Genomic DNA, 15,910 nt, shown 5'->3' on the forward strand with positions numbered 1-15,910 from the left:
TTCATGAGTTCGGTATGGAAGAATTTGTGTGGCCCACGCCGAGCCCTGATCTCAACCTCGTTGAGTACCTTTGGGATGAACTGGAATGGAGATTGCAAGCCAGGCCTACTCAACCGATCTCAGTGACTAACCCCATAAATGCTCTACTGAATGAATGTGCACAAATTCCCACAGAAAAATCTTGTGGAAAGCCTTCCAAGAAGAGCGGAAGCTGTTATAGCTGCAAAAAGGGGACCAACTCCATATTAAAGTATTTTTTTTTAATACAATGTCAATACAGTCCCTGTTGGTGTAATAGTCGGGTGTCAGAATACTTTTGTCCATATAGTGTATGTGCTGTCTGTACAGAGATGGGTTTAAGGTGACATGTACTCCTTGTTATGTCCATATAGTCTTGCATCCTTTAACACCTCTGACATTAAGTGGATGTATCAACCAACAAAAATAATAGCAAAACAGAAAAAAATGAAGGTCCTGGAGCTGTTTTCTGCTTCCCCTGGTCTCCTCCTAAGCCTAAGGTGGATTTGTTTTTTATGCTTGACAACAATTTCCAATACTACTTGCTGCACAGGTGCATACATACTGTGTATACTATACCTCTAAAAAGACAGACAAAACTACAAACCCCAACATACTGTAACATGACCTTTTATTGCCTTTTAAATGAGTATCTGCAATAAATATATAGCACAGCAAATACAAATAAGACAAAATATGCAGAAAACACCATGCAGCAAGCTAAGCACAGTTGTGTACCTACAATGGGTGCAGGCTGTGTGGAGTACACAGGCTCTTGTGCCCCACACACCCCACACATTATAGATATGCCACTAGTAAGAGACTGTGCTATCTTCTGTTCATTTGCCATAAATCTGGAAATTGGAGGCTACCCAACTGAGTTCTAGATAAATCTAAGATGGCTCCTGTTCACTCATGATCCCTGGGGTCCAAGCGGGCCAACACATAACACCCTGCACCAGTTCATCTATACTTACCTCTCTGAAGACTCCCGTCGGTAGAGACAACACTGCACAAACCACCAGGAAAATGGTGTGGCTGCCGTTTTCCCTTTGTTTTGTGCAGGTGCAACAGGAAAACATCATCTGCACATGAGCAGTAGACTCTGAAACAATGCCAGGGTCTACTAGTGCTCAATAGAGTGCTGCTTTTAGAGAGGAGGGGGTCCCAGATGGAGACTGCACTTGGGCCCATGGCCGAACTGGCCATCTGGCACTTCTGGCACATACCAGAAGGGCCGATAGGCAGGTGGGCCGAATCGGTCACTCAGAGAGCCGGGAAGGCCACGCACATCGCAGCCTCCGGCACTCTGGTTCCATCGTCTCCATGGAAATGGGGGCATGCCGCGAGTCCATGCCACCGGACTCGCGCCGCACCCCCGCCCCCAGAAACCATTGCCATGGTAATGGGGGCGTGCCACGAGTCCACGCCCCCATGACTCGCGGCACGCCACCATATGTCGTGCGACACGCCACCTGTGATGCACGCGCGCCCCCCTTCCCCTGTGATGCTCGCGCACGCGTTCACGATTGTCAGGGCCGAATTAAGGCCCCAGTCCGTCCCTGCTCAGGCCCTTCCTCTTTTAATGCACCCATCTCTTACACTGCACCAGAGTCTTTGCTATCCCTCTGTGCAGGTGCCATTCTTTTGTGGTCCCCTCAAAAAACTTGCACACAGGCTCGCTCCTTTTGATATGCATTTTCCAAAGCTTACTATATATCTATACATACTGTCCTGCATTAGCAAGCATTATGATGATTTCAAAGTTTTAATTATATTATTTATCCTACAATTTCTGTAGAGCTATACAAAATAAAAACAAAACCATCAATATACTGTAGAGAAAGAAGTATACTCTGAAGATAGACCAATTCGTTTTACAACTGTGAATATGCATTACGATTGCAATCATTAATGCCTGTGATTTCCTGCAAGTCAGGACCCAGTAGTCACAATTTATGCAAATACATTTCTATTTTGTCTTGGTCGACCCCAATTATCTAAATAATTACTGGAGAATTTCCGGAAAGACAAATTAACCATCTACTGAGCACTTCAGTACAGTCAGATTGACCATTGTAATGGCAACACTGGCTAGTACAGGGTTAATAAATAATCCTATTAGTTTGGTAGAAAAACTAAGTGGCTATATTTTAATGGAAAATTAAAACTTATTATTAAAGTGATTGGAAAATAAAGACATATATCAGGGAATTAAAGAGCTTTATAATGACTATTTAGATTGTGCAGAGGAGGATATAACTTATTTACTCTACGTGACAGTTGCAAATAAAACATTGTGCAGTTTGTGGCTTGAGAGTGGAGTGATTTTTTTTCATATATATGTTATTATTGCATTCACTAAAACATGAGACTGTATACAGCAAAAACAGTGTAAAAGTAATATGTAGTCTTGCTGAACATTATAGCAATACTGACATATTTATATATGGCTGGAGCAATCTCTGTCCTGGCTGCATCCCATTGGCCTAGTATTGATGCAAAGCAGAATGGAATGACTCCTGGCGACCATATGTGCAAGGATGAAGGAGCATACCCCAGCTAGACTGGCATGTAAGCCTAGTGCCATCTTTTGTTACAGCCACTACCTACTAACATTCCAAAGTGTAAATAAATAAATATATATATATATATATATATATATATATACACACACACATATATATATATATATATATATACACATATACAAAAAAAGGGCCAGTACCTCCAAAGTGAACCATAAACTTTTATGTATGTAAAAACATCATAATATAAAATAAAGTGCAAAAACTTGTGCAAGACCAATTGACAAAAAAGCAGAGGATCATGAAGTATGTAAGCTTATACTCATTCTAAATGCCAGGGTGGTCACATAAACATCCTCATACTAATAGCAGTACTGAATCCAACAGCTGTTTCGGCGCCTCCATTGCACCTTTCTCAAGGATTAACCTGCTAAGCAAGCACTTATCATCAGGGCCGTCCCTAGATGTGTGCGGAAGGGGCACCGCACATAGCGCTGCAGGGTAGGGGGCACTGTTGCCAATTATCTGGTTTAATTATTTTCACTTGCAGCTTCCCCCCTTTTTGAAGCCCAGCATCTCCTGACCGTCCCTGTCTCCTTTCCTGACCCCTTCTGTCGCTAATACCTATACAACATTCATGAATTCAGCTTGAGATTTCTTTGTTATTCAGCCACACTGTACTTTATTACATTTCAAGATGCTGACATAACGGGATTCGAACCCATTGCCTGTGGCATTGCAGTCAGACAATCGTATTCATTGAGCTATCTGCCCTTGCATAGAAAGGTAGATAATTCTAAGGTAGGGAATTCTAACTGTCTGAAGCTTACCTTGTACTTTGTGAAAAATGATCAGCATTGCGGCTGAGCAGATCTCTATAGTGTGTGGCTGTAAGAGATTGGATGGGTGGCTGCACACTACAGAGCTCTGCTCAACTGCAATTCTGATTATTTTTTACAAAGTACCAGTAGCTTCATATAGTGTTCATAATTTTTTATGCAGGATCAAATAGCTCAATGAGTAGGGTGTGTGATTAGAATTCAACAGGTTATAGGTTTGAATCCTGGGTATGGCAGTGAATGTGTTGAAATGTGTTAACTAATAAAAGGTATTGTAACTGAATAACAATGAGCTCACAAGTGAAGTGCATGAATGTGGTATAAAGAGGAAAGTGGAATTGTGTCCAAATCCATGTTCTTGCAGTGGTCTATAAATGTGTGTGTAATATATATATATATATATATATATATATATATATATAGATCATGTATGGCCCGGCACTCCTCCTCTGAATATAGCGCCCCGGTGCCCTCAGCAATATTTGTAGATAGTCAGAAAAAAGACTGCGGCACTCAGGGTCTTGTATTAGTATAAAGATGTATTAAAAATACATAGCAGAGAACATCAACGTTTCGGGGTATCTAACCCCGTTGTCAAAATGTGAGAGAGTGAAAAAAGTGCTGTGAGTGACCGTCCGTGTTCCCGGTGCGCAGAGCGGCGCTGTGTGATGACATGCGTGCGCGGCTCGTGATGACGTGGCTGCTCCTTTGCTAGGCAGCAGTCGGGACGCCGAGGATGGGATGCGTGCACGTGACCTGGGCGTAATAACAAAGATCAGTGCAAAGCGACCACCCCAGGACCCTTGGAAAGACATAGTAAAGGCATCTAGAGTAACATGAAAAACAACCAATCCTGACAATGAAGGAAAAAGGGGAGGGGGGGGAAGAGGGTGGGTTGTATAAGCCCGTTAGGAGCAACCCTGTGTTGGTACATGGGCAGGCAGCATGCAAGGCCGTGAACCGTACGTCACTAATAGTATATGAAAATATAGAGAAAGGAGAAGGAAGAACAGAGTGCAGTAAATGGAATAGAGACACTGTGTAGCCCAACAGAACAGATAAAGCTAAGCAAAGCTGAGATCATGACGGATATCGACCATGATCCAGCATTTCTTGTAGTCATAAAGGCTGTGTTGTTGGAAAATCATCCAAATGTACTCCACACTATTCTTTCATTGAGTCCATCTGGCTGGGTGGTGTTGAGTCTATAAATCCAGGAAGACTCCCTGCGAAGGAGCTGACCATCCCGGTCCCCCCCTCTAAGGGATTTTGGAACGTGATCTATGATGACATGCTTGAGATCAGATAGGCGGTGCCTTGCTTCGTGGAAGTGTCTGGCCACCGGTTGTTCCGAAGAACCCCCGGCGAGGGCCGCCTTGATTGCGGAGCGGTGTAAGGCCATGCGTTCCCGTAAGGATCTGATAGTCTTGCCCACGTAGCATAAGCCACATGGGCAAGTGATCAGGTAAATGATGTAGGTGGAGGTGCAGGTTACCACGTGACGCATGACAATCTTTCTACCTGTCCGTGGTACGATGAAGGTGGAACCCGTCAGCATGTGGCTGCAGGTTGTGCAGCCCAAGCAGCGGTAGCACCCTGGCTTCTTGATCAAGAATGAGTCCTTTTGAGACCGGATGGGAGAGCTCGAAATGTTGGAAATGTCGGTATGCACTACCAAGTCCTTGATGTTACGACCTCTTCTATAACACATCATTGGGGTCTTGTGCTTGAAGGGTAGACGTGGGTCAGAAGATACAATTGGCCAGAAACGCTCTGTTTGCTCTGTTCAGTACCGCACTGGAGGTATCGAATGTAGTGGTCCAAGCGATTCTGTTGTCAGTGGACCTCTTCTTGGTTTGTAATAAAGTAGAATGGGGTGACTGTAGTACCTCCTTTTTGATGGCCTCCAGTGTAGTGCATTCGTAGCCTCTAGCGGTGAATCTTGACACCATCTTGTCCAATTCCTCCTCCAGGAGGTCAGGTTGACAATTGATTCGAGCTGCCCTCATCATTTGGGATCTGGGAAGACCCAGTTTCAGTGATTGCGGATGGTGGCTATTGGCCCGCAGGAGAGTGTTTTTGTTGGTGGGTTTATTATATACACTGGTTTGTAGACTGCCCGCCTTGATGGCAACCTGGACATCCAGGTAATTAATAGATGACATGGACCAGTGAAAGGTGATTTTGAGTGTCGAAGGTCTGTCATTGATGGATTCCAACAGTGATTTCAAAGCTGGTTCACCTCCTGTCCAAATGATGAACAGGTCGTCTATATACCTCGTAAATAGTGTTATATATTGAACGATGGACTGATCTTGGAAGAACATGAGGACCTCTTCTTGGAACATGTACACGTTAGCGTATGACGGTGCCACGTTGCTTCCCATCGCGCACCCGGTTCTCTGTTGGTAGAAAAATAAAGTAATTTCGTGTAAGAGTTAATTCCAATAGTGACATGAAGAGGTCCAGGTCGACATCCTCCATCTTCTCTTTCACCAGGAAGGTTCTCATGGCTTCTAGACCCCCGACATGCGGGATGCTGGTATACAGACTGCAGATGTCCACTGTGCAGAGGATTGCTCCCTCGGGGACTGTGCCATAGCTGTCCAATAAACGAAGAAAGGATGTGGTGTCTTCCAAATACGTCGCCTGCTTGAGGACCAACGGCTGCAAAATGTAATCAAGGAACTGAGAGATGGGCTGATAGAGGGATTGTCTGGCAGAAATTATCGGGCGACCAGGGGGAGTCTCGAGATTTTTATGTATTTTAGGAACAGTAAACAAAACAGGAACTACCGGAAACTTCTGTGTGAGAGCCTTGTGTAGCTTTTCAGAAATAAGGTTCTGTGAACAGGCTGTTGCCAAGATGGTGTCCAATTCTTGTTTGTACTGTGCCGTGGGATCTCCATCCAGTAGGCAGTACGTATTGAGGTCTGCTAGCTGAGTCAGAATTTCCGAACGGTAGTATGTCATATCGAGGATCACCACCCCGCCCCCTTTATCTGCGGGGCGAATGACAATTTCGGTGTAAGATCCCAGGTTCCTGAGTGCTGCCCATTCCTGCTTGGACAAATTATGATGGCGCTGCTGGTTTGCCCTAGTGTATTTGTTGGTTGCTTCGTCTACCAAGCGTATATATGTCTTGATAGAAGAGTTGGCGGACTGTGGGTCAAAGGTGGAATGACTCCTTTTGTTCAAGAATGGTTGAAAAATGGTTGTTTCAGCCGACTCTTGCTTGGGATGCTGTGCAAAATATTCCTGTCTGCGGAGCTTCCTGGCATATTGATAAAGGTCAATCTTCCACTCTAGATCCTTGTGCTGATTGGTGGGGACAAATGACAGGCCATTATTGAGCTTTTCTTTTTCGGCAGGAGTAAGGGTGCGTTGAGAGAGATTATAGATCATGTTTTGTTTTTTGCAGCCCGATCTTTTAAGTCTCGTGTTCTGGCCGCCCCTGCGGGTGGGCGGCCTCTTGCCTTGGACTGTGATGCGGCTGCCATGCCTAAAGGGACGGCCTGCGAGTCTTGTGAGCCATCAGAGTCAGCGACAGCAAATTCGCTGTCGCTGTTGGACGAGGCTGCAGATCTAGAAGTATTCTCTCTGCGCCGACGCCATCCTTGTCTCGATTTTGGTCGAAATGTCTGGGAGCTTTTGGAACTGCTTCCCATGATCCACCTGTAAACCCTGTTGTTATCATAGTCGTCCTGTACAATATCATGTTTATTCTTCTTAAACTTGATCAGGTCCCTGCGATAAGTGTCGCATTGGGAACGTAATTTTGATAGCCAGTCATGTGATGTGTCCCCTTGTAGTACAGGTAGGTGGTCAACTTCAAAAGATGTCATTTTTTCTTTGACCAATTTCAGTTCCCTCCCGGCTTCTTCAATCACCAGCAGCATGAGATCCATGCTGCATTTATTGGTGATCCCTATCCACTTTTTGCAAAAATCCGGGTTGTATCTTCCTATGGTCGGGGAGTTCTTAACCCTGAATCCTCTGGGAATCATACTTTCCCTGTGATAATCGGACAAGGATATGCCGTGCAGCAAAAAATCGATCTCTCTGCGTTTCAGCTTAAGCAGCTTCTGAAACAGATCTTCTGGGCCCAATTGCTGGTCACTGAAGGAAAGTTGCTCTTTAAAACGCAGTCTGTCCGCATCTGCGTCCGTCAGGATTGGTTGTTTTTCATGTTACTCTAGATGCCTTTACTATGTCTTTCCAAGGGTCCTGGGGTGGTCGCTCTGCACTGATCTTTGTTATTACGCCCAGGTCACGTGCACGCATCCCGTCCTCGGCGTCCCGACTGCTGCCTAGCAACGGAGCAGCCACGTCATCACGAGCCGCGCACGCATGTCATCACACAGCGCCGCTCTGCGCACCGGGAACACGGACGGTCCCTCACTGGCGGTTTGGCGGGTTTCTTCGCTTTATAGGTAAGTCACCCACAGCACTTTTTTCACTCTCTCACATCTTGACAACGGGGTTAGATACCCCGAAACGTTGATGTTCTCTGCTATGTATTTTTAATACATCTTTATACTAATACAAGACCCTGAGTGCCGCAGTCTTTTTTCTGACTATCTACAAATATTGCTGAGGGCACCGGGGCGCTATATTCAGAGGAGGAGTGCCGGGCCATACATGATCTACATATCCTCAGGAGCCGCCTTCACAGACGTCCCCTGCCTGGGCCAGGGCACCCCACTTTATTGCCATCTTCAATCTACATGTGACAGGAGTTCGCCACACCAGCTGCAGCACTTTACCTAATCAAGCACAATTGCACTTTCTTCACGAATAGCACTCGGCACTTTATAGCTGCAGCAGTCACTTACAGCACTTTTTGCACGTTGACCAATCCAGACCCTTTCAGCGCCTGGCAATATGAATCCCTCTACCTCCACAACGCCAACGGAGGAAGTCAGAGGATGCAAGCAACTCAACATTAACAAAGGGGACCTGTATAGCTTCACGGACGCAGATGCGGACAGACTGCGTTTTAAAGAGCAACTTTCCTTCAGTGACCAGCAATTGGGCCCAGAAGATCTGTTTCAGAAGCTGTTTAAGCTGAAACGCAGAGAGATCGATTTTTTGCTGCACGGCATATCCTTGTCCGATTATCACAGGGAAAGTATGATTCCCAGAGGATTCAGGGTTAAGAACTCCCCGACCATAGGAAGATACAACCCGGATTTTTGCAAAAAGTGGATAGGGATCACCAATCCTGACTCTCCATAATGCACGCTTCCAGGACTGGAAGTGACGTGCCAGGACCAATTGTCATGGGAACCCACATAGACACAGCGTTCCCAACAGCGGAAGTGACATAATCAAGGTAGAAAAACTACAATTAAAGGCATGTTGGGTAATAATAATACAATATGAGAGAACTACAAATGTGGGAATTATACAATCATAATGGATCTAATATATCCATAATCCAGTGGGTATACAGGAGGTAACTGCTACACATCACAAATTACAACAAGCATAATAATAATAAAAAAATATGGTGAAAGTATAAACCCCAGAGATGACCCATATAAAGAAAACAGAAAAATAAAAAATGATGTAATCAAATCTATCTAATAAGTAGACATCATGATACTTGCTAAGAGAAACATCTATAGATAGCAGCTCAGACATTGCTCTTCATTTAATCCAGCTGGTGAGATAGTATTTAAACGATCTATTCAATAGCATTCTCTTTGCAACAACAATTTGTTATGATCACCACCACGTCTGAGAGGTGGAACACAGTCTATGGTATACATCAAAAGTCTCTGATAGAATGCTTGCAACCGGAGGAGTATTGGTATCAATTTTCACAGAAGTTTTTGAAAAGAGGGGTCATGGACAGTCATAGAGGAAGGAAAGCCTGTGGCGTAGGGATTCTGGCGTCGGTCTTTCATTGCTAGTCGGGATTCCGGCATCGGCACTGTAACATCCGGGATCCCGATTAGCGGTATCGTGACTGCTTCCTGCTGATGGATGTTATGATAATCAAGGGAAAAATTTAAACAAAAATGTGTTAAAATGCTGTGGCCATGTTCTTTTAACAATGGTGCCAGTTGGTATAATTGCCATTTATGGTGTATTGTGGACAGAGGAACAGGTACTGTAGTTTCCCTGTCTAAGGTCATGTCAACACTGCTGAGTACAGATAGAGTACACTGGTACAATGAGTGTGGGCAATTCTAATCACAGTATGTACTGTATGTGCATGTCAGTGTACCCGCCCTGAGGTATGACATGTAGGGAAAGGTTCATATTTTTACTCTGATAGTTAACATCCTTCCATCCATCTCAGTGTGTCCAAATTCTGTCTCACAGAATTGTAGGGTCAGACTGGCCCACAGGCATATGGTGGAAATACCCAGTAGGCTCACTGCCTGACCCCACCCTCTAGGGGTTAGTAACTTGCTGGAATAGGATCAGGGGCGTAGGGAGGGTGGTTCCGGTGGAGCTCGAGTTCCAGGCACCCAAGACAGTGCAGGGTGCGACAGCTCGACTCCGCTGGAACCTCTGCCTGGCCGCAAGCAGCTCGCAGCCGCAGCTGTCAGTCACTGACAGCTGGAAGCCTGAGCTGCATCAAATCTCTCCCTCCTCCCCTCCGCACCGTGACTTGTGTGTGACGTCACGCGTCACACGCACAGGCGTCATGACGTCAGACGGGTGGAGACGCGGAGACGGAGCAGCAGCAGTCAGGAAGCAGGAGCGGGGCAGGTGAGTATTGTTTTTTTGTTTTTGTTTTTTCCTTTAGTGTTTGTAAGCAGCGCTACCAGGGGGCACAGCTACAGTGGGCACAAACCAGGAGGCACAACTACTCCGGGCATAGCTACAGGGGGCACACCTACTGGGGGCAAATCTACAGGGGGCACAACTACTGAGGGCAAATCTACATGTTTACCCAATGGGTGGGTGGGTGTGTGTGTGTGTGTGTGTGTGTGTGTGTGTGTGTGTGTTGGGGGGGGAGGGGCACCTAAGAAAACTTTCGCCCTGGATGCCACAAGGTCTAGAACCGGCCCTGATGGTCATGTTCCCAATTCAGTGCAGAGGAGGGGGGCGCCGAAGCATACCTTGCTACAGGCACCATGACACCTTGCTACACCTCTGAATAGGATCATGGGTGAACTTGGGTGCTTGGTTTGTTTCTATGGCTACAGATTGCTGCCAATGAAAGTGGGTGGTTCTGACACACCCCTTTCCCCTCCTGTATAAATGGATCCTGTTCTTTGCATGTCCTCTCTAACGGTTGGCGAAATCCCTCTGTGGGGGCCCTTACGCTTGGGCCCCTACAACTGCCTTCCCAGGTGGTCCTTTATGCCCCAGTCCAACAATGTGGAATCCTGACAATGAATGTTTTTCATGTGTCCTCACAGAATCACAATAATTGCATTCCATTGTATCATACAGTATGTCCAGGTGCTAATTTATAACCTTTAGTTTGATTTGCTCCTAACTATAAGTTAATCTCATAATATGTTATCCTACATTTAAATCATACAGTACATGCAAACTCACCATTGTAAATGATTCTTTTATCATATTGGGGCAGATGTATTAACCTGGAGAAGGCATAAGGAAGTGATAAACCAGTGATATGTGCAAGGTGATAAAGGCACCAGCCAATCAGCTCCAATATGTAAATTAACAGTTAGGATCTGATTGGCCGGTGCCTTTATCACCTTGCACATATCACTGGTTTATCACTTCCTTATGTCTTCTCCAGGTTAATACATCTGCCCCAATGTAACAAGTAGCATTGTAGACATTTGTCTTTTTCAATTGAATATTACTGAACATCGATTCCATTAAACTGGAGCCTTCTCAGTGATCAGACTCTGATCCATGCTGTGGGCCAGATCAGCCATCAGCATGGCCCACCACATACTGTAGGGTAAAAGCCCTTGTTTTATTCTTTTGCACAACATAAAGCTGAACAAGCAAGAGTCTTAATAGTGGAAGTCAGAATGTTTGTATAATCAAGGTGAATTGTTGAGTAAATAAAATGCAAATATGTTATCTCTTTTTAGCTGCAAAGGCAGAACACAATTCCACATACCTTCCACTGAGAAGAAAACCAACAACTCCGGCCAGCAGAATAACTCCCACAGTGACCGACACGGCAATTATAGGAATCTGGCTCTGATCACCGGTTGCTGCAAATGCTGAATAGATAGGCAGAAAATGGAGATTACAGCTTCAATTACAAGCAACAAACTGGCAGCCTCAGAGGTTTAAGTTTATGTGACTGCAACTTTGCAAAAATATTCACATTAAAATGGCATCTATGTCACAGCAAAAAATCATACTTCTGCAAATATATCCAACAGAATAGAATGTCCGAGTTACTAGTTATTCCAGAACATATAGAAAGTGAGGTAAATAAGGAGAGTCGTGAACGTTCAAAGCAACTTCTTAGATGAAGAGCATGCAATAATTAAGTGCTTAACGTCCTAGTGTTTATATTAGTATTATCTTTTATTTGTAAGGCACCACAAGGTGTACTGGATTTAGAGAAAAGTATTCTACAGCACTGAACTCTAGAGATTATGGTGGTCATTCCGAGTTGTTCGCTCGCTAGCAGTTTTTAGCAGCCATGCAAATGCATTGTCGCCGCCCACCGTGGAGTGTATTTTCGCTTTGCAGAAGTGCGAACGCCTGTGCAGCAGAGCGCCTGCAAAAACATTTTGTGCAAAACAAGACCAGCCCTGTACTTACTCTTCATGTGCGTTGATTCTAACGTTGGTGGGTTGGCTTTTGACATCACACACCCGCCCAGCGTTCGCCTAGCCACGCCTGCGTTTTCCATGGCATGCCTGTGTTTTTCTAAGCACTCCCTGAAAATGGTCAGTTGACACCCAGAAACGCCCCTTTCCTGTCAATCTTCTTGCGGCCACCAGTGCAAATGAAAACTTCGCTAGAACCTGTGCAAAACCACAAAGGACTTTGTACCAGTCCGTCACGCGTGCGCATTGTGGTCCATATGCATTCGCAGAAATGCCGATTTTTAGCCTGATTGCTGCACTGCGAACAACGGCAGCTAGCGATCAACTCGGAATGACCCCCTATATGTAGCAAGTAATGAGTACTGTATACCACTAATGATAGTGGATTGATACCTCAAATTATAAACCTGAAAATAATCAAGCTTTGATTACATTGTTGACTCTAATCCAGGTAAGTGAAGTTTAGAACTCATAATTTATAACCTGGAAGAACAGGCAGATTTCCCGCATCCCGTCCACACCCTGGTGAAGCAGGTAGGATGGCGAGATAATCAACAGCATTCGCGTGTCCGCTTGGAGGGGCTAAGATGATGCAAATTGCATCATTCTAGCCTACTGTGGACCCGCAAATCAATGCATTTCCCCGAAGTGGGGTCAGGGCTGGATATTGTCAGCACCCCCCCTTACCCCCAAACTTCTTCTCCCGGAGAGGAGCCATGAAATGTTGTAAGTATACATGTACTTATTCAGGTATGTTAGCAAACTAAAACAGCACACAGCTGGGCAAAACCATGTTACACTGCAGGTGGGACAGATATAACATGTGCAGAGAGATTTAGATTTGGTGTGCTCAAACTCAAATCTAAATTGCAGTGTAAAAATTAGACTGATAGTATTTGCCATGTACAGAAACAATATCAGCCACCGAAACCTAAATCTCTCTGCACATGGTACATCTGCCCCGCCTGCAGTGCAACATGGTTTTGCCCAGTTGCTTGCTTTTTGGGTTGGCTAACAATCACGAGTAACCCCCTTAATCTGTATCTCCTAAACAGGACATCAAGCAATCAAATATAGCACATAACTGCAAAGTCTTAGACTTGTATATCAGTATTTTCTAATCATCATAAAACAACCATGAACAACAAAATAATGTAGAAAACATGTAGTAAAGAAGAAACCCAAATAAAAAAAATAGATGTGTATTGCTAAATTTTACAGTTTACCAACAGATTGACATTTATCTCATCCGCCCTTCCCTTCCTGCACTAGATGTGAGCAGAAAGCAAGAGCCAACGTGTTAACTTATCTAACTGAGTGACATGAATGAGGCTTCTTCTCTTAATGCATTGGACCTGGGAGCGGAGATCTGGAGCAGTGTAAGAATGACAGTTCCCTGTTATGGTATTGATCTGCTGACTCTTTCCACTAACTATTACATGGACATGAGCTGACAGTAATTAAAATGACTTACACACTGGGCTGGTTTCAAACTCAAATCTGCGACTGAAGGCACCGTACCCTGCGGCCGTGCGTGCTCTGATCTGGAATATGTAGGATGATGCAGGCTTTAATCCCTCTGCAGTGAGTTCTGTCTCCTTGGACTTGATGATTGTGTAGCTGGTTTCTTGATCCTTCATTTGAAACAAAAATATGGCATCTATGAATACAACTAAAAATTCACAGTCTAGATGTACAGAATACTGTATGGCTGATATAATACAATTGTAGTTTCTACATTTGTGCTGTATAGAGATTAAGTAATAAAAAAATAAGTTATATGCAGCTCCCAAGTATTCTCTTATTTAGTCATCTATATTTATATAAAGTTGTAAATTGTGTCTGTCTATTTATCTGTCTGTCCCGGCATCACTCAAAAACTACTGCATGAATTTGGATCGTGTTTTCGCTATTGGATAGATTTAGTGACTTAAAAAGAAACTGAGGTATCTATTATCTCAATATGATATCAAATAGAGAAGCAATAAAGGAAAAAACAGATGCTTGACACCCGACGCATGGAGTGTGCATGCTCCTCAAGCCCAAAATGACTGTATGTATATAGGCCCTCATTCCGAGTCGTTCGCTCTGTATTTTTCTTCGCATCGCAGCGTTTTTCTGCTTAGTACGCATGAGCAATGTTCGCACTGCGACTGCGCCAAGTAATTTTGCTATGAAGATAGTATTTTTACTCGCGGCTTTTTCTTCGCTCCGGCGATCGTAGTGTGATTGACAGGAAATGGGTGTTACTGGGCGGAAACACTGCGTTTTATGGGCGTGTGGATAAAAACGCTACCGTTTCCGGAAAAAACGCGGGAGTGGCTGGAGAAACGGGGGAGTGTCTGGGCGAACGCTGGGTGTGTTTGTGACGTCAAACCAGGAACGACAAGCACTGAACTGATCGCAGATGCCGAGTAAGGTTGAAGCTACTCAGAAACTGCTAAGTAGTTTGTAATCGCAATATTGCGAATACATCGTTCGCAATTTTAAGAAGCTAAGATTCACTCCCAGTAGGCGGCGGCTTAGCGTGTGTAACTCTGCTAAAATCGCCTTGCAAGCGAACAACTCGGAATGAGGGCCATAGATCTAAATGATAATAAATGGAGAGAAATATACTTCTAGGAACAGTTTATGATCTATGGAGACATATTTTTTTTCCGGAAGACATCCGCATGAGTGAAGTCGCGGGCAAATAGTTACATAGTTACATAGTTGTTGAGGTTGAAAAAAGACAGATGTCCATCGAGTTCAACCTGTATAATAAATGTTTTTGTTTTTTTAAATCTTAATTAAATGCTGTATCCTTGGATATTTTTTTCCGCTAGGAATTTATCTAATCCATTTTTTAACTTATTGATTGAGTCCACCATTACTACCTTCTCTGGCAAAGAATTCCAAATCTTTACTGTTCTTACTGTGAAGAACCCTTTTCTCCATTGTGTATGTATTTTTTTTTCTTCTAACCTCAGGGGATGTCCTCGTGTCCTATGTAGTGTTTTTTTGCTAAACAAATCATTTGATAAATCCTTGTATTGTCCCTTAATGTATTTAAAAATATTAATAATGTCTCCTCTCAGTCGCCTCTTTTCCAGTGTAAAGAAATCTAACCTTTTAAGTCTTTCTTCATAATCCAGTGCCTCTAACCCCTTAACCAGTTTGGTGGCTCGCGTCTGAACCTTTTCGAGTTCCAAGATATCTTTTTTATAGTGAGGTGCCCAGAACCAGGGCCGGACTGGCCATCTGGCACTTCTGGCAAATGCCAGAAGGGCCGATGGCCACGTGGGCCGGTGCAGCCGACCCCCTCTTGTGTCACTGAGACATGCTGCCGCTCAGTCCGGCGGCAGCGTGTCTCAGCTGTCAGAAGCTCAGAGCGCGCCAGCGCGGCTATGTCTGGCGGCGTGTAGCGGAATTCAAACCAGCCGCCGGTTCGTGAGCCAATCAGAGCTCGCGGACCGGCAGCCAATCAGGAGCCGCCGCTGATTGGCTCACGAACCGGCGGCTGGTTTGAAGTCCGCTACACGCCACCAGACATAGCTGCGCTGGTGCGCTCTGAGCTCCTGACACCTCACATCACAGCCGGAGGAGCAGCAGCAGCAGCAGCAGTAAGTAAGCTGCTGTGGGGGCAATTGGCTGGCACTGTGGGGGGCACTGGGGGCATTTGTATACCTGGCATTGTGGGGGCAATTGGCTGGCACTGTGGGGGCATTTGTATACCTGGCATTGTGGGGGCAATTGGCTGGCACTGTGGGGGCATTTGTATACCTGGCACTGTGGGGGCAATTGTTTACCTGGT

At 44.9% G+C, this 15,910-nt stretch overlaps 1 protein-coding gene across 5 annotated transcripts in view; it reads right to left on the reverse strand.

The window, feature by feature from the left end:
• EPHA5 (EPH receptor A5) overlaps window positions 1-15,910 on the reverse strand; it is a 438,408-nt gene that overhangs the window by 47,682 nt on the left and 374,816 nt on the right. For all 5 annotated transcript variants that reach the window (XM_063919908.1, XM_063919911.1, XM_063919909.1 and 2 more), the window contains 2 exons: window positions 13,592-13,751; window positions 11,451-11,556 (listed from right to left, as the gene is read on the reverse strand). In XM_063919908.1, coding sequence (XP_063775978.1) covers window positions 11,451-11,556; window positions 13,592-13,751 — 266 coding nt within the window. The remainder of the gene's footprint in view (window positions 1-11,450; window positions 11,557-13,591; window positions 13,752-15,910) is intronic.

Source organism: Pseudophryne corroboree, chromosome 1 (assembly GCF_028390025.1).
Source record: "Pseudophryne corroboree isolate aPseCor3 chromosome 1, aPseCor3.hap2, whole genome shotgun sequence".
Taxonomy (NCBI): domain Eukaryota; kingdom Metazoa; phylum Chordata; class Amphibia; order Anura; family Myobatrachidae; genus Pseudophryne; species Pseudophryne corroboree.